The sequence below is a fragment of the Molothrus ater genome, chromosome 20, assembly GCF_012460135.2.
Source record: "Molothrus ater isolate BHLD 08-10-18 breed brown headed cowbird chromosome 20, BPBGC_Mater_1.1, whole genome shotgun sequence".
NCBI classification, from domain to species: domain Eukaryota; kingdom Metazoa; phylum Chordata; class Aves; order Passeriformes; family Icteridae; genus Molothrus; species Molothrus ater.
The window spans coordinates 7,328,975-7,347,136 of NC_050497.2; the positions used below are offsets into that span (position 1 = coordinate 7,328,975).

The window sequence follows — 18,162 nt, forward strand, 5'->3', positions numbered from 1 at the left end:
CACTTACACTCCAGAATATGGGAAACGTTTCCCAGAACAGCTCTAAATCACCTCTGTCTGGTCGCAGGCTGAATCGTGGGTTTTCCAGGGACTCTTAAATGGGAGAGGCCACCCAGAGACCTCAGGGCAATGGGTCAAAGGAACCCATACAGCAAAATACTGAGTGCATGAGGTTCAAACCACGTGTGAGATGGACAATGCATTTTCTGGCTTAGAAATCACTGAATTCTTGGTTAGGAAGGAGCAGTCATTTTTGGGTGGTTGTATACATAGGAGGCAGTGGTGATTCTTTGGATTTCCTCCCCATAAACGAACTGTCGTTTTTCCATGAACTGTCATTTATCCACATGTCAAAAACCTGTCGCTGCTCAGGAGTTCTGTCTTCAGCAGCTGCCTGGTGCAGGGAAAACTTGGACCTTTACCTGCCGCAGTTTTATCCACCTTATCCACAGCTGGAGCCTCCTCTGCCCCTCAGCATGGACACAACAGAGTTGACCTAAGCAACCCCAGCTGCTTCTCCAGCCCCGTGCTGGAAGGTGCTGTCACACCTTACAGTCTCCCACCTTCCGAAAGCAAAACCTGGTTCGGTTAAATCTCACAGCACATTCCCACCAGTATCAAGCATTTCCCAGCCATCTGATTTCCCCATCTCCGAGTTCCTGCTTTGTTTATCCTATTAATTCCAACCACCCCCTCTTCCCCCAACACACACGCACGCAGCCTCATTTACAGCATCCTCACCAGCAGAAGCCTCCCCAAAATATTCAGGGCACACCAAGCGAGGACTTACACGTGTGGGGAAACCCTCGTGACTGGGGATTTTTTTTTTCCTCTCTCTCGAGCAAACATGAGCTCATGATTTTAATTTTTTTTTTTTAAGCTCTTAAAGGAAAAAAAAAATAAAAAGAGAAGCCCCGAGGAGCGGCATTCCCGGCTGCCGTTATCCAGCCGGGGGCAGCGGGACGGCGCGGATGCTGCACCGGGAGCCGCGGGGCCGCCGGGGCTGAAGGCTCCCGCTCGCAGCCTCCTCTTCCTCGGGTGGTTTTCCCTCCCTCCTCCTCCTCCCCCCCCCCTGCATTTCCTCCTGCACCTTTAAGAAGCCCATTGCCGCCGGTGGGATGGTGTGTGCTAAAGCTGCACAGAGGAAGTTACGCAGCCGGGATCAGGCACGGAGATAAAAGCTCCGATTGTGATTGAAAGTGAGAGCAAAAGGGATTTCAGCCTCGGCATTAACTTGCGAGGGGAGCCGGGATTGCACAAAGCTCCCCCGGCCATCTGCCCTTGGGGGCCGGCGGCGCAGCGCTGCCCGCCGCGCTGGGCAGGGCAGGGCAGGGCTGGGCAGGGCTGGGCTGGGCTGGGCGTGTGTTTTGGGGGTTCCCCCGGCCCCGAAGTTGGCTGCTCCGCCGGGAGCCCCGCGCCGCAGAGCTCCCTCCCGGTAAGGACCCGCAGCGCCGGGCATGGGGGGAAAGCGGGGGCGGAGGGGGGGGCGGGCAGCGCCGGCATCTGCCCCGGCCCCGAACGCTGCGCGTCCCCACGAGGTGTTCCCACGCTGCGCTGGGGTGTCCCGCTCTCTGTCCCCCTCCCCGGAGCATCCCCGTCTCCCCGCCGCGGGATGGGGTTGATTTTCCCACTCCGGAGTTTGGGAAGCCGGGGGGCTCCCCCAGCCCAGGGCGCCGGCTGCCCCTGCCCCGCCGATCCCCTCCCCGCTCCGTGCAGCCCCCCCAAAGTCCTTTAGGGTAAAAGAAACCGGGGAGGATGGGGCGGAGCGGGAGCGGCATCGGGTTTTGCCGGGAACCGCGAATCCATCAGGGAGAGCGGCGGGATGCGAGTGGGGTTTCCAGGTTTTCTGCTGGGCGCCGCGCAGCGCTGTCGCGGGGTTCGGGCTCCCGTCCCCCCGCCGGGTCCCCAGTTCCGCTGTCCAGGGTGCGGGGAAGGGATGGGCAGCGAGGGAAAGAGGAGAACAACTCCCGCTCCCTGAGCGCGGGGGGAGAGCGGAGAGTTCATGGGGAGAGCAACACTTCTGAGAGAAAATTAAAAACTCCTTCATTGAGTTTACTTTCTGCTCTTAATCCGAGAGCAGCTCAGTTGTTGCTCAGCGTTGTCCCTTTATTTCAATAGGGTGTTAATCCAATAATAAGAAAAAAACCCGGAGCCAGCTAAGTCAAGACACAATCTAATTTTGTGTTTTTAATACTCCGGCTATCAGTCCCCAGTGAGCGCTGAGTACTCTTCAAAGAGAACAAAGAGCATTGATTCTATTTGTTCCCATGAACTGCAGTTTCTTAATAATATCAGGTGAAGATTTATTTTCTAAGAACTAAACCAAATCAAGCAGGGTGAAACCTTTAATTTGGGGAGCCTCTCTGCCCCGTTTGCAGTATGTTGGCTCATTCCAGAGCAACACTCCAACTATTTCTGCAAAAAGACTGGACTGGCTAAGTGGGTGTTGAGCCACAGACTTCACCCCAAACCCGCTTGCCTGGCTGATGAACTGACAGTAAATACATTTTTTCCAGTAAATTTTCACTTCCCTGGGAATCTGTGACATTTAGCCAGCATAACAAGACACTAATAGATATTATAGATCCTTTCTACCTGGGTTTTTCCCTGACAGCCATTCAAGTGCAAGATATAATTGTTGAGGCTGTGAAAATAGATCCATAAACTTAACAGCACCAGAGTCCTCATTAAAACTACCCTGCTTGTTTTCTATACAATACCAGAGTCTCTCACTCTCACTCTTATCAGGCACTTGGCAGTGACCAGTTTGATGTAATAATTAGGAACTGACTTGTTATAACTGAAAAGACAGCTCTGATGTAAGTAGGACTTATAAACACTGTGTCACACTGGCTTATTATTTTTACTACATTTACTCATAATATAAAAATAGCAGCCAGTCTATTCTTTTTCTGGGAGTTTATTCAGGTCCAACGCAGCTATAACAGGCTCTTCGTAGAGAGCTGGCAATGAAGCATGACAGACAGCTTCTCTTTTCTGAACTCATTCATCTCAATCAGCAATCTTTCAAGCAAAAAGGGGGGAAAGGGAGATGGTAGCAGAGCGGTGTGAAGCCCCTGAACACGGATCAATGCATTTGTTAACCTGGAGTTTCTGAGCTTTAGTAACTGAGCTTCATGAGAAAGGAAATGCTAAGCATGCTGTTGAAGCACATATGCCTCAATTGTGAAAGAAAAGTTGGGGAAAGAAATAGAAAGGGAATTATCCAAAGGTAAATTTCTGTTCTGGATATGTGCCTCCCACCTTCTTGGACGAGATCTCCCTCCTGAATCTAATATTGAGAGAGGGTTTGACTTTTTCCCCCTCCCCGCTTCGGTTCTTTGTCATTTTGTTTTGTAATTACTTTCAATTTTTATAGCTCTACTGGAAAGACAACAAAATTGCAGAAATGTTGTTCTAACCTGAAATGAATACTGGGAAGGTCATTGCTCTTTGTATTAGGTGAACCTAAATGTTATTAGGACTTTAAATTGTTTTTTATTAAATGTTATTGTTCAGATAAATCATATGTGGGGATGCTGGACAATGTATCTGTCTCCCCAGCTGTCTTATTTATTTGCTTATCTTTTTAGGACTATCAATTTGTCTGTCTGTCCCTTCTCTGTCTGCATATTCCCCATCTCCTAATGACCCATAGCTGCTTCTTGATGTTATTTGAAGACCCATTAGAGCTCCTGTTGTCCAGCTGCTGTTGCAAAGCAGATACCTTAAATTGGGCAGCGCTCCTTCCCTTCTCCCAGACAGCAGAAAAGCCATAAGCATCTTACTATGGATTGCTTTTTATTAAAGTTGTATATCTCCCTGTTACAAAAACCTGTCTGGTGGCTTGGCAAGCCCAGCTGAGAGCTCTGCCTCCTGAGGGACCCCTGTTCTTCGTGCTCCAACTGTCCCTCCTTGCTCCCACCTAATCTGTCTTCCAATTTCTCGCAGGTCCCTCCTGCTGATGAGCTCTGCCTTTGCCCTGACCATGAAAGAGAGAGGAGATCCCAGGTAGCCCCATGGACTGCAGCTGAAGGCTTTGGGAACTTGGTGCTCCGTTGCCAAAAGGCAGAATTGGACAGGAATCCTCACCACCACCACAGGACACAGCAGGAGAAGCCAAAGCCAGCCCTGCCCCAGTCACCCCAGTGACCACCCAGCAGCTGCTGGGACCACCACGGGTCTGGGCACCGACCTGCTCACGCTGACACGACCATCCTTGGGAAACAGGAATTTCAGCTCCAAGCTCCAAGCATTCTCTCTTGTCAGAGTTGTACTGATGGCCAGATGCTCTATTTATTTTATGTGCTAAATGTTCTAACACCCCAATAATTAAGGCAGACACAGTTTAAGGCACTTTCCACAGCGACGCAGTTGGAGCAGACCAGAAGGTTGAGGAAAACCTGATCCAGCACCATCTCACGGCCTCTCCAATTTACTCCTATCAAATTTCATCAGCAACTCAGAACTTGATCTTTGTATTGATTGACTGGAGTCACCTCTAGATATTTTCATGCTGATTTGGAAGACCTTTCGTACAATAAAAGGGGGAAAAAATGAGGTTAAGGAAGACTTTTGACCACTGATCAGCAACTCTGGCCAAAACTTTCCCAATCAAGTGAATTGCAAAGTTGGCTTCTGTGCCAAGAGGAACTTTCCACGTCCAGATCCAGCGTGCAGAGTGGGATCATCCCTGTTCCTGTCTGGATCTCCTTCCAGTGGAGCATTTTTAGATGAGGAGTTTCCATGCTGATCCCGAGAGCCACCCCTAGCCCAGCCGCCGCCTTCCTCGGGACTCCCGGCACTGCCCTCGCCCAGGGCCCCCGCGCCCGGCCGCAGCTGCCATGCTCTACCTGGCTGCTCTCCTCGTGCACTGCGTGCCCCTGGCCATGGGACAGTATGACATTTGCAAGTCCTGGGTGACCACGGACGATGGCCCTTCATGGGAGTTTTATGCGTGCCAGCCCAAGGCCATGCGGATGAAGGATTACGTGACCGTGCGGGTGGACCCGGCAGGAATCACTTGTGGGGACCCTCCGGAGAGGTTCTGCACCCATGTAAGTGTTTGCTGCCTTATTTACTGGCTTAGAACAGGCTCTGCTGGTGGCTGGAGGCAGTGTCCAGCCCAGGTGCCATTGGGAGGATGTCCTGGGTCAGGGTGGCCACGGTGGGCGCTGCCTGGAGCTGTCAGTGTGCAGAGCAGAGACAGGGCACCCTGCCCAGCAGGGATGGGGCTGGCATGCTGGAGGGAGGGTGAGGAGGAGCCAGGGAGGGCTGAGCAAGTCCTGGGTGAGGTCTGGATTTTGGAAGAGCACACGGCCTGAGCTGCTCCTCTACTTGCTAAAGTGTGGGGTGTGCTCGCCAGCCCCATCCCAAAGGGCTGCTCCAGCACTGCTGGGATTTTATAGGATGTGGGCAGATGGTCTCAGTTTGAGGCAGCATGAAGGGCAGGGCAGTTTGGCCCCTTGCACACCCTCAGCTCTGGGGGTTGGTCTGACAGCCACAAACTTCACTAAAGCTCCTGAAAATGTGGTTCTCCCTCTCTTCTGAAAAGGCTCTGTGGATAGACATTTGCCCTTGTAGTTAATATCTTTAACTTATTTTCTCTTAAATATTAATCATTGCATTTCATTCCGTGCACCACAAAGCTCAGCAGGAACATTTGATTTATAATTCACAAGGCTTTACATTGTTAAAGAGTTCAGGGGTCAAAGCAAAGAGCAAAACAGTAATGCCCCCTCCCAAAGGTCCCCCAGGAGTGGTCCAGGCACACATTTAAGGGACAGACACCAAGCCAGCCCATGCTGGCAGGGTTTCCACTGCACAAGGAGTGTCTTCTAAAAGAGTATATTATGCTTTTATTATAATGAGGAGGGGAGTTCTCCCTCTAAATCAGTGCAGGGAGTCCCATTTTCTATTGCCAGTGCTACCCCATGCCTCAGTTTGCCACCCTGGGCCCAGCCAGTGAGGGCACCTCTTGAAAATCCAAGAGAAAAATGTTCCTGTGACACCAAGGGGTGCCAAACATTTATGATCATCAGAACATGCTGCCAGTAGTTATCCAGTTCACTCCAGCCTAAGGGCTCTCATTAGTACCAGGGAAGACATTTCCACTAATTCCAGATAAGTAGCAGCTTTTCCTTTTAAAAGATCGTTTGAAAAGAAAGATTAAGTCCAAGGTTGCAAATAAAACTGTTAACTATTGATGGGTCAGTCTGTATTTCCATTTATCTGACTGACTGCAGGAGGATTAAAAGGACAACACCAGATTGCTTCCCACTGCACTCACTGCAGCTCTTTGCAAACCCTCTCTGCTTAAGGATGCTCCAGACTTCAGCTCCACTGACCTCCAAGGAAGCAAAAGACACAAACTGCAATCAGCTCCCTGCATCTCTTGATTCAGTCAATACTGAGCTGAAATCTTTCTATTCTGGGCACCGGCAGTATTTCCTTGTAGCGTACGCCTGCCATGTGCTGTAACACTTGCAAACACCGTGTACAGCCGTGAATGAGAGCTACACAAATGCAAAACATGGATTTGCCTCCCTGTCCCTGCCTCACCCCAGCCTGGCCCGGCTCTCGCCTCCCAAAACAGAAACCAGCACTCACAGCACTGTCCCTGAGCAATTCCCTGGTGAAGAATCAAGCTAAGAACAGGAAAAATAAACTGCAAGGTATTTTTTAGATTTTTTTGGGGACGGGTTTGTGACATACCACTGTATTCATGGCCTTTTCTCCCCCATCTCACACCAGTGCTGTTCTCTCCAGAGGACTAAAGAGTTATAAAAACGAAGCAGAGGAGGAGCAGCCAGGCTGAGGTGGGCAAGGAGCCCACCCAGCAGCCAGTGCACAGAGCAGAGGGTGGCTGCAGGAGAGATCCAGGCTCCAGCCCATCCTTTGGACTGGAGTGGTGTGGGCTGGGAGGCCATCAAGGTAAATTTTCACTGCCTCTGTCACCGAAAATGCCACGTGGCCACTTACTGCTGAGCATCCCCTTCTGGTCAGTGGAAAGTGGACTCAGCAAGAAATGGCCCTTCCATCGCCGGTGCTGGGTGGTGACTTGACACCTATCGACGTGCAGGGGGAGGGAGCAGAGCCCGCAGAGGATGTGAGCCGAGTTCTGCTCCCCCTGCACTAAGGATGTGCTGGGCAGAAATCGATGGCTCTGCCCACGGATCGTTACAGCCCCGGAGAGGGGAGGGCAGCAGCTCTCACAAACCCAGGGCAGCTCCTGGCTGCCGACCTGCTCAGGTGCCTTTTGGTGTCCTGCTATCCTTTCTCTTCAGGTTTTTAATTATTTCCTTGTAACAGGTGGGTTCTCATAGGAGCCTGGCTTTCCAGCAGAGAAGTTCTTACGGTGACTGTATTGCTTTCTTAGGTGTCTTTCAAAACAGCAGGGGACTGTCCGTGCGGTTAAACTCGCGTTACTCAGAATTAAGTGCAGCCCAGCGGGGCTCCTGCCCTGCTCAGACAGCTGCAATCAAAACTAAAGACACACAAACAGCCCTCCGTGCTCAAGGCAGCCAGGCAGGGATGAGCTGCACCATGTCCCCGTGCAAGGCAGGCCAGGGGCAGAGTCCTGGTGACAGTCAGGACCAAGGCAGCCAGGCAGGGATGAGCTGCACCATGTCCCCGTGCAAGGCAGGCCAGGGGCAGAGTCCTGGTGACAGTCAGGACCTTGTCAGACAGCGAGTGTGCCCTGCCAGGCTGCACAGCCCACAGGATCACACACTGCCCTGCCACAGCTCCAGCAGTGCTCACGAGACTTCTGCACGAGGAGGCTTCAGGAGATGGCAGGAATTATTTGGAGGACCATCCTTTGTGTTTTATAATAATTCTGGTCACATCTGGCTGCTTCCTTCTGATTGGGAAGTGTTTTGCTGCTTATTAAAGTCAAGGGTTTTGCTTTTTCCACAGTTTCTGAACCTGCTCCTATTCATGGCAATGCCTTCCTGGCAGGGTCACCTGAAAAATGAATTGTACTTTGCCTCCTGGCAGGGCAGGGGGAATGGTGGGAGCAGGAAGAAAGATGGATAAGTAAATAAAAGCCCGAATGAAACTGAAAGTGTGACTGAAAACTGATAGGGAACAGATCTTTTAAACCAAAGGTGTCGAGGGAGAGCTGAGACTTCAAAGATCACAGGCAGGGCAAGGCACAGAGTAGCTGAACGTGGATTTCAAAGGAGAGGGGTTTGCAGGGCAGGCCCAGCTGGGAAACAGCCAAGCTGCAGATCCCCATGGGGCAGAGGGGAGATCTCGTGTTCCTTCACCTTCCCACCCTCGTGGGCAGGAGGAGGAGGAGGGTGGCACAGCTGGCAGGCTGCTCCCAGGTGCTGAGATGCTCTGAGATGCTGAAACACTTCTTTGAGCAGGGACCCTTGGGAGTTTGACTTTCAAGCGTCAGCGTTTTGCACACAGGATAAAAAATTCCTCAGGTTTTGTGGGGAGCTCACACACAGTGGGGAGCAAGCAAACACCAAAGCCCAGCTCCTTGCAGCTCAAGGGGTTTCCAAATCATTCCAGCAGAAACAAAGAGAGGTGTCCATAACAGACGGTCATTATGGGATGGTTTTGCTGCTCCTTGACATCCCAGTGAGAGCACAGGGAACCCACCTTGCTGCAGGAATGGGAGCTTTTCCTCCCCCCAGAAGTGTCAAGACAGTATTTCTTGTTCTGACAACACTCTTTGATGCAGGGCCGAGCTCTCAGCCCATATTGATGGGTCAGGGGTATTTTTATTTGGCGTCAGCATTGTTTCATCAGCTAATAGAGCTTGTTGACTTTGGCACGGGCACATGAAAGGAAAAGGCTTTATTTATTCATTACACATGCAGCCAAATTGGATGTTTAGTTTAATTCTTAGCTAAACTTTTCTGAATGACATGTGGTTATAAGGCTTGTACTAAAGGACTCTTTCTCCTGTGGACTGGGTGCTAAAATTGGAAAAAGCAAAAAAACCTTTGGGCTAAGAAACCCTTTTCCCTGCATTTTTAGCCCATCTCATACAACTCTACCCATCTGTATCTTTGTACACCTGTTTAGATGCAAACAAGGCATTGTGGGTTTAGGGATGATTAAAAGCCAAAAGTTTTTAAAATAAGAAGGGAAAAGCCAAAGATTTTAAAGCAAGAAGGGAAAAATAATTGCTTCAGCAATGCTATTCCAAAAGCATTTTTAAAGATGCAGCATGTTCTGGTGGTTAAAAGATGGATTCATCCCTTCTGGTACCCTGAGCAGAGACCCACAGCCCTTTCCCAGCCCACCAGAGTTCTGCCTTGTTTTTAGTAGAACCAGAGGGCAAAGCATGAGATATTCACTGTCCTAGGGTTCAAGGACATCCTTTGGGCTAAGCAGAGCCTGTATCCAAGTCCAATGGAAAATCCTTTCCAAGCAAAGCAGATATTCTCCCTCCTCCTTGAATAAATCAGCACTACCCACTGCTGGTGGCAAACCCATCCTTGGTTGTAGCAGAGGAGTTGGAACTCCCCTTTGCCCTTCACTGTGGAGCCCATATGGCCCTGGGGTCGATCACTTTGCCTTTGTGCCAGAATTCATCAGCACAAGAAATTCACTCTGTGCTGTCAGATCACCTGTACACCCCTGGCAGGGCTGTAGGGAGGGAAAGAAGTGACTTTCTTTTGCCAGCTGCAAAGTGCTAACAGCCCCTCCAGTCCCTTAAATTAACACCTGGAAAATGCTCCCCTTTCCTTTAAGGAAAGCCTGGAAAAGACAACTTGCTGCCATTTCCACCCCGAGGAAGGTCTCCCAATCCACCCCTTGCACCCATTGTGGCACTGCTCTTGAGTGTGGGAGAAAGAGCTGGAGCCTTCTGGTTCTGATCCCACCCTTAATCACTCCTCAGCATCAGGGCTGCTGCAGAGGGCACTGTTTGAAGTCAGGATCAGTGGCTCCTTGCCCCTGGGGCCAGACCCTTGGGTTGTACATTATTAGCTGCTCAGCAAATTACACACTGCTCTTCTCCTGCCACTGAGGCTACTTCAGAGTGCAGCAGGATCTGGGTGTCTTAAAAGGAAAGGCTTCACAGAAAAATGAAAGAATACAATTCAGCTTCAAATTAGAGAGTGCTGAGCAAACTGGATTTTCCCTCAACAGCCTGTAACAACTTCCTTAAATGCCCAGTTCGGGATTCATCTTGTTGTAAAGTGGGATGCTACTCCCCTAACAAGGATCATTTCCAACTGCTGATGGAAAAGACACAGTGATAAAAATGAAGCTGTCAAGTAGATTTAATTGGTACAGTGAGCAAGAAAGTTTTCCCCTACCTTGAAGTATTCAGGAAGAGTAAACTACTTTTAAGAAAAGCTTTGCTTTTTAAAGGGAACAGTGTCCAGATGGGAAAACCAGAAGAGAATGGACTGAAGACTTGCTGGCAGAGAACTGCTCCCAGAGCTGGGAGAGCAGTTCTTACAGCAGCCCTTATACAGCAGTTTCAGCTACCACAGCTTTCCACTGGCAACTTTTGAAGCCAAAGGTATTCAGGGAAATCCTTCCTATTTATTTATTTTAAAATCTGCATCGTATTCTATGGCATAGATATGATTTTCCAATAAACTTTAAAAGGATTTCTCCCTACAGAAAATCCTGCCTGAGTGGGAAGAAATGCTATCCTACCATGCTGTGGTTTCCCCAAGTGAAAGTCCAGTTCTAAGTTTCAGATCTTAGTTTCAGATCCCAAACCACCCTTTGACCATCAGCCTTTTGAGGTGGGGAGCTTTGGCTGACCCAGTTACTCAGGCAGTTCCACACAGAGCACAGGTTTCTGTGTCGAAAAACCCCAAAGAGGCTTTTTCCTCCCCAAACCACGCAGCACTTCTGGTGACCATTCTGGAGATGTCTCTGGGGAGAAGCTGCTGCCTGCAAAGCCCTGGCAAACAGCAATTTGGACCTCCAGCCTTCACCCCAGGTAGATGAGCCATTCCCTGCAGCCTCAGACGTGTCCCATGAAGTTCCCACTCATGCCCCCTCTTCCAGGCCGGCCAGAGGGGACAATTGCAGCCCTGACCCTGTTCCTGCCCTGCTCCACTGCTCTGCCCCGTTTGGCACTGGTGCCTCTGCACATCTGCTCAGTGCCACCTGCAGCCAGGCTTAGGGAACCCCTGTCTCTTGGCTCTGGGGTGGATTTCTGCATTGCTCAGCTGTCCCTGGGCAGGGACAGCCACAGGGGGGCTGCTGGCCCGGGAGCTCAGTTCTGCAGAGACACCAGGCTGGGTTTCATCCCCAGCCATGCAGGAGCCTCCTTGGAGCAGCTTTCCCTCTGCTCCCCTCCGTGGAGCAGCTCCAGCACAGTGCCACCACTCCAGCCAAGGCGCTGCACACCCCAGAGCAGTGGGGTCACTGCTGCCCTGTGCTGGGCTCCACTGGGATGCTGCCACCACCTGTGTCCAGTCCTGCCTTGGCACTGCCACATCCCAAAGGCAGAATTAGCACAGATTCAACTGGTTTCTACTCCAGCCAAAGCGTTTGTAACTCCCCATCTGCTGGCTGAGTCAGCTGCTCCAGCTCTGTAGTGCTGCCAGTCAGGAGGTTTGGGGAGCCCTGCCTGAGGAGAGGATCACTCTCGGGGTCTCAGGGACAGCCAGGACATGTTTTGGGCTGACACAACTCAATCCAAACCCCTGACAGGCACCTGCTGAATTGTTCCCCTGACACAGAGCACAAAGCAGCCAAATGCTTTTCCCACAGCAGCCAAGGCAGAGCTCTTGATGCAGCAGACAGACACAGGAGCCCTGCTCAGAGGCTGGCGTGGGTGCAGGGGTACCCATCACCCAGCTGTGCCCCCTCCACACACGCTCTGGGCAACACCTGCACCTCCATTTGAGAAGCACAGCAGAGCCTCCACTCCCTCCCCTTTCCCACCCCCGGGCTCTGCATCCTGCCCTCCCCCATTCAAACTATCAGGGCCTCTCTTACAGAATAAATTATTAATAGCGGCGTAGCGAGCCTCTCTGCAAAGGCTGCATGTATTGAGCTTACAAGGCGCACAAGCTTTTAGAGAGCAGGACACTTTTCCTACTTCCTAAGCAATTTCTTAGTCCTGAATCAATAATGCACTCGCAGCCCTGCACACAGGTCGCTGCTGCTGTGCTCCTGCTGCTAGGGGCTGCGGACACAAATACATCTCTGTGGCAAGATGCGAGGGCTTAATAATCTGGCAGGGAAGGGATGGGGTGGAATCCAAGCAGCTTAATTTGTAAACAAGCTTCAGGGAAGTGCCCTGCGAAGAGCAAAGCTTGCAAGTCCCCGGTACAGAAAGTCTGAGTTTGGAGACAAGCTAAAAAGCAGTCAATGGGATTAATCTGCTGCTTTTTGAATGCGTGCCCATGGCTGCCAGCTGAGGGGTGTCTGGTTCATCTGATCCCAGGCTCTAGGTCACCCTACAGCCCCCAGTGCCCAAGGGGGAGGTTGAGGGGTGGCATGCCTGGCAGGGAGGTGGGGGTGGAGGTGAGCCCAGGGCGGCAGGAGGGAAGGGGTTAGAGCAGCTCACCGAGGGATTAGCACTTCACAAAGAAAGAGCTGCTCAAAAATGATTCCACGGGAGGCCGGGCTGCTGCGGGTGATGTGTGTGTACACCCAGCACAGATGAGATTATCTGCTTAGGAGTGGAATTTTCTGGGCAGGGTTAACCCTTGTGCCGCCCCCAAACCAGCTGCAGACGCCTCTCAGGACAGGGTGCTGGGCAGGGCATCCAGCAGCAGCAGCAGAGCTGCTCCCAGGCCATCCCTGGGCTTTGGAAATGGAGGTGCTGCTTCCAGATCACTCTGCAAACAGCACACTTGGGGCCCTTCTTGGAGAGGTCACCCCTGGGCTGGGCTGCGTTCAGGCTGGGGGCTGAAATTCCTCCTGTAACCAGATTTTCTGTTTCTGGCTCAGCCAGAGTGGGCGTGAGGGGATTTGTGCCGGTGCAGGAGCTGCGGTGCCAGGGGGCACAGGTGACTTGGGTCAGCCCTTGCGTGGGACAAGCTGCATCTCCCTCTGGATCCTCCCTTTGTGGAGAGGGTGCTTCCTGCCTGGATGTCACCCTTTTGCCGAGGTTGTGTCATTTACAGTGCAAAGACCAGTTCAGACCCTTTTAATGAGGTGCTGCCAGAGCACAGGGAGAGTTTCAGACACAGCGTGGGATGCGAGCAGAGATTTCCTTGAGCCTCACATCAAGGTTGGGTAAGGGAGCCACTACTTTGCCCTGCTGCAGGTGCCTGGGGGCGTTCGGTCATCAGAAAGGTGAAGCCCACAAAGCCTTGTGAAGCCCAGCCCTGCTCCTGAAATCCCTCCCTGCCTCAATTTTCCCATCTGGAGACAGGACATTGCCTGCCACCAGCCCACCCTGTCTGGCACGGCGATGTCTCCCCAGGGCTGGTGGAGAGAAGGGCACAGTGCTGAGCCTGTATGAAATACGAACGAGATGCTTCTGGAATTCAGAGCAGGCTGGAGGGGGAAGGGGAAGAGCAGCCACGAGTAGGGCTTGAATCTCTTCTCTGGCAGAGAGACGGGCCCAAGGGAGCCCGAGAGCCTTGAGCGAGCGGCGCTGCTCGGTGAATGAGTATCTGCTTCAGGCCAAAGGGAAGAGGCAGAACAGCAAAATGTCTCGCTGAGTGCGTCCTGGTGTCTCACCCAGAGCCAGCAGGGCTGGTTCTGCTGACTCACGCTCTCCCAAAGCCCCACCAGGCAAAGCCTGTCCTAACGCCCCGGCCAGGGGTGACCTTGTGCTCGGACAGCCTCGGATCCGGCAGGAAGGGGAAGGAAGCGGAGCAGCAATCAATCCCCCAAACCACGTTCGGGGAGGAGATGGAGGGTGTGACATTCGGCTGAGCCAGAATTAGCAGCAGATCTGTGGAGGGACCCCATTTCCACCCTATTAATAATTCATCCCAGCTCTGCCTTTACCTGCTCATAAACAGCAAACAGCTTGTTAGCGAGGACGGTTTTCTCCCCTTTTGCTGTCTCTGCCTTAATAAGAGCCCCTTGCAGATGGCTGGGGGAGGGAGGGTGCAGGGGAAGGACACATGGGTGAGCAAAACACCCCACCAGCTCTCCCTGAGCTTCAAATCCTATCCCATCCCATCCTTCCATCCCATCCCTTCCCCTACTGAGGTGAAGATGCAAAATAACCCCTCACCAATGTCCAGGTGCCTTCCCAGAACCTTCCAACCCACGTGGGCCACCTCAAAATGCCCCTTTGGAGGGGCACTGGGAAGAGGAGAGTGATGCCTGGAGGATGTGCTTTGCTGGAGCATTCCCAGGTGGTTCTTGGGCTGCAGCTGCTCAGGCAGCCCATGGGAAAACTGCTTCTTCCACCTTATGAGACAGCTCCTGTCTTATCTAAAATAGGAAGCTTGACCAAAGAGGTATTTTAAAAACATCAAAAAAAGCAGAAAACCTAGCATCTTGAAGAAAGACTCCCCAGAGTCTCCACAGTCCAATGCTGTGGCCCCATTAGGGACCTCTCCCTGAACACTGCCAGGCATCCCAAAGCTGTTCCTGAGATGTTCTCCAGGTTCCTGTCATAGCTGTGCACTGGGAAAAGCCCACAGCCCACTTGGGGGACAGGGGAATCAGTGCAAAAAAAATGGACCTGGCCAGGCAGATCCCAGTGTCTCCCCATGTCCCTCAGAGGAGGGCACAGACCTTGTCACCTGGGCTCACAGGGAAGGGGATTTGTGGGGCTCTTTGGCATAAAAGGGATCTTGTGTTTCTCCTGATCCCTCTCCGTGCTCCCAGCCCTCTCTGCAGTGAGTTATGCCGCTCTCCAGCTGTTGGAAATAATCGCTGTAAATTAATTACGGTTGTTTCACCCCTCTGATCCTTCCCAGCCCATGAATAGAGTGAAAATTAATTGTCAGAGAGTATTTCCAGCTCTCTTAGAGTCCCACCCTGGCCACTGGCAGGTTACGGTTTATGCCCTAAAGCATGAGATTTAATTACTCACAGATGTTATTTTTGATCATAAAATCACCTTGTCTTGTCATAAATCCAGATAGAGCACTTGAACCCTCAGATCAGGAGCAGCAAGAGTGAAAACACCCTGAGATGTCACTGGGATGAGCCTGTGTTTTCTCCTGGGTAAATGCAATTCTGTTTGGGAAGCAGCCTCACGTCCTGGAGTGATTATTGGAAGAAAAGCCAAGGAAGTCTCCCAAAACACACATCACTCAGGGTGGCCCTTGTCAGAAATTTGTGTTGCAGAAAATAGGTTGAACTCTGTGTCACTGGGGAGGTTAGGGGTGGTTGGCACTGGAGCTGGGTCAGTAACCTTGCCTGCTCAGGGAGTGATTTCCCTGTGCTGACCCACACCAGAGCAAACCCAGCAGGGGAATGGAGATCCCTGTGGAGCCCTGGCAGTGAGGAAAGCCAGGGCAGGGGATGGAAGGGAACTGAAGCCCTGCAGCTCAATCTCAGCATGAGCTGGGGGCACTCAGCTGAGTGCAAATCAGGAAAGGAAATGTTGGGAAGGTCATCTCAGCTCCACCCCACAGCCTGTGGAGCCAGTGCATCCAGCATGGTGCTGGGCAGGGGAAGGGAGAGGGGGAATGAAACCTTTGGGTGGAATGTGCTCCAGAACATCCACAGGACAGGCAGGGATGGAATGGGCTGGCCATGGTCCCCTCTGCAGCCTGGGGACCCCCATGTCCCGTGGCCACCAGCCCTGCCTGTGACAGACAGGGGAGGGGAGGCTGCAGGACAACTGCAGTGACACCGCTCCACAGTGAGAACATCAGCAGGGCAGGAGGGATCAGGTGCACATGGAGATTTTGCTGATCCCTTTGTTTTTTGCAGGATTTGGAGGAAATTTGATACCAATTTCAGGACTCAGTTGCAGCACGAGGAAATGCGGGGACTTTGTGAACCTCATCTGCTGCCCTTTGAGCAGAAATTCAAAGGCAGAGTTGTGGGTGGCCTGAGGGAAGCAGAAGGGCCTTGATTGTCCCAAGTTAAGCAGAAGGGCCTTGGGGGTCCTGAGGGAAGCAGAAGGGCCTTGGGCATCCTGAGGGAAGCAGAAGGGCCTTGGGTGTCCCAAGTTAAGCAGAAGGGCCTTGGGGGTCCTGAGGGAAGCAGAAGGGCCTTGGGTGTCCTGAAGGAAGCAGAAGGGCCTTGGGGGTCCTGAGGGAAGCAGAAGGGCCTTGGGGGTCCTGAGGGAAGCAGAAGGGCCTTGGGGGTCCTGAGGGAAGCAGAAAGGCCTTGGAGATCCTGAGGGAAGCAGAAGGGCCTTGGGTGTCCCCAGGGAAAGAGAAAGGCCTTGGGTGTCCCCAGGGAAAGAGAAAGGCCTTGGGTGTCCCAAGGGAAGCAGAAGGGCCTTGGGTGTCCCCAAGGAAGCAGAAGGGCCTTGGGTGTCCCAAGGGAAGCAGAAGGGGCTTGGGTGTCCCCAAGGAAGCAGAAGGGCCTTGGGTGTCCCCAAGGAAGCAGAAGGGCCTTGGGATGCTCCTGAGGGCTCCTTAAGCATCACAGCTGGATGTGGTGGGGGCTACAGAGGGAATTGTCCCCTCCTGGCTGGAGGTTCAGACCAAGGTTTCCTTGGTCACAAGCAGTGCCAGGAAGGAGGGAAGGAGGTCCCTGTGCTGTCACCTGCTTTTCCTGGCCCTGCAGACTCTTTGGGGCTCTATCAAACAGCCCCCAGTTCCAATTAGTGCCAGATGTTGCAGGAGAGCCTAGAGACACCCAAGGTCTGAGAGGTCTCTGGTTGGGTTTGAGAGCCAGTTCTTAGAGGGAAAAAAAAAACACTCCAGAAGAAAATACCCAAGAGAAACCCACACAGCAGCACTTTGTGCCGAAGAAATGCTTTGAACTTTTTTCCCCTTTAATAAAAATCTTCCTATAATGCACCAAGGATTTCCAATCCCCCTACCCCAATTAAAAAAATATAAAATTTTGTTTTCCAAAACTCATCCAAGTTGATGAGACCTTGTCATTACTCTTATTAGGAGACTGTAATTAAAAACAAGTAGTCCCAGGATGCTCTAGGTTTTAGCAGAGGCCTTGGCTTAAACACAATTCCATCAAAAAGAAGAGATCCCCAAAAGCAGAGGAAGTCCAGGACAGTTCTCAAGACACCATTAAACAAATTACACCAGGTATGAGCTGTGATTGAGCGTCCTTGGCTGAGCAGTACAAACTCTCACATCATCTACTCATTTTTCCTTGCTCAAATCTTGTTGGGTTTTCCCCTTTAATATTTTTTTTAATTTTTTTTTTCCTTCACTGTGCAGCTATTGGCTGCAATTGCTTTCCAGCTTCCCTTTGGAGTGGAGATCTAAAAACTGCAGTCCTATTCTGTGCAGCTTCCCCCATTCACAACAGATGTCTAGTTTGTTTGAAATATTCAACAGCCTAATGATTAATCAAGCAATTGCACCTACAAAAATATATAATTTTCTGCTGTGAGGCTTAAAAATTGTATTATCTGCTAGAAAAAAAAAAAAAGGAAAAAAAAGGAACTTTTGCTCTTATTAAGAACCCTAAAAACCATCTGGGCTTTGTAAACTGAGGCCTTTTGTTGTGGCTGGTTTCCCCCATTCCCCTCCTTCCCTGCAAGGTGGGGAGCAGCTTCTCTGCAGCATCCTGGATTCCTGTCATCCTGCTTTGTCAGACCAATATCTTGTTTCTTAAGAAATCCTCCTCAAGGAGCAAGTCTCTGCTGTCACCTTCAGAAAATCCCTTTTGCAGCATTTCTGCCCAGAACTGACTCCAGGCACCAAGAGGGGGCAAAACCCAAGGGCTGGGTCAGCAGGCACCAGGGCTGGGACACAATTCCAGCTCCAGGACTGGGCTCATGGGACCCTCCTGAGTGTACCTGGAGCAGGGCAAGCCCCAGTGTCACCCCAGACTGGGGATGAAGCACTGGGAGCAGCCCTACAAGGAGGATTCAGAGCCCCAGGGTCTGAAGAGGGTCTACAGGAAAGGTGGGGAGGGCTCTTTATTATGAATTGTAGCGTTAGGACAAGGGAGAATGGCTTTAAACTAAAAGAGAGCAGATTCAGATTAGCTGTAGGGAAGAAAACTTTTGCAAAGAGTGTGATAAAATAGTGGCATGGTAAAACCACAAAGGTGATGGATGTCTCTTCTCTGGAAACACCCAAGGTCAGGCTGGAGGGGGCTTTGAGCAGCCTGACCGAGCAGATGTCCTTGCCCATGGCAGGGGGTTGGACTAGA

The 18,162-nt window shown here is 51.6% G+C and overlaps 1 protein-coding gene across 4 annotated transcripts in view; it reads left to right on the forward strand.

The window, feature by feature from the left end:
• The first annotated feature begins 959 nt into the window (after nucleotides 1-959).
• NTNG2 (netrin G2) overlaps nucleotides 960-18,162 on the forward strand; it is a 49,661-nt gene continuing 32,458 nt past the window's right edge. For 2 of the 4 annotated variants that reach the window (XM_054516980.1, XM_036394168.1), the window contains exons 1-2: nucleotides 960-1,435; nucleotides 3,952-5,057. In XM_054516980.1, coding sequence (XP_054372955.1) covers nucleotides 4,845-5,057 — 213 coding nt within the window. In that variant the 5' untranslated portion in view covers nucleotides 960-1,435; nucleotides 3,952-4,844. Of the gene's footprint in view, nucleotides 1,436-3,185; nucleotides 3,233-3,951; nucleotides 5,058-18,162 lie in introns of those variants that run through there. The other 2 variants (XM_036394169.1, XM_036394170.1) reach the window with 2 other exon arrangements.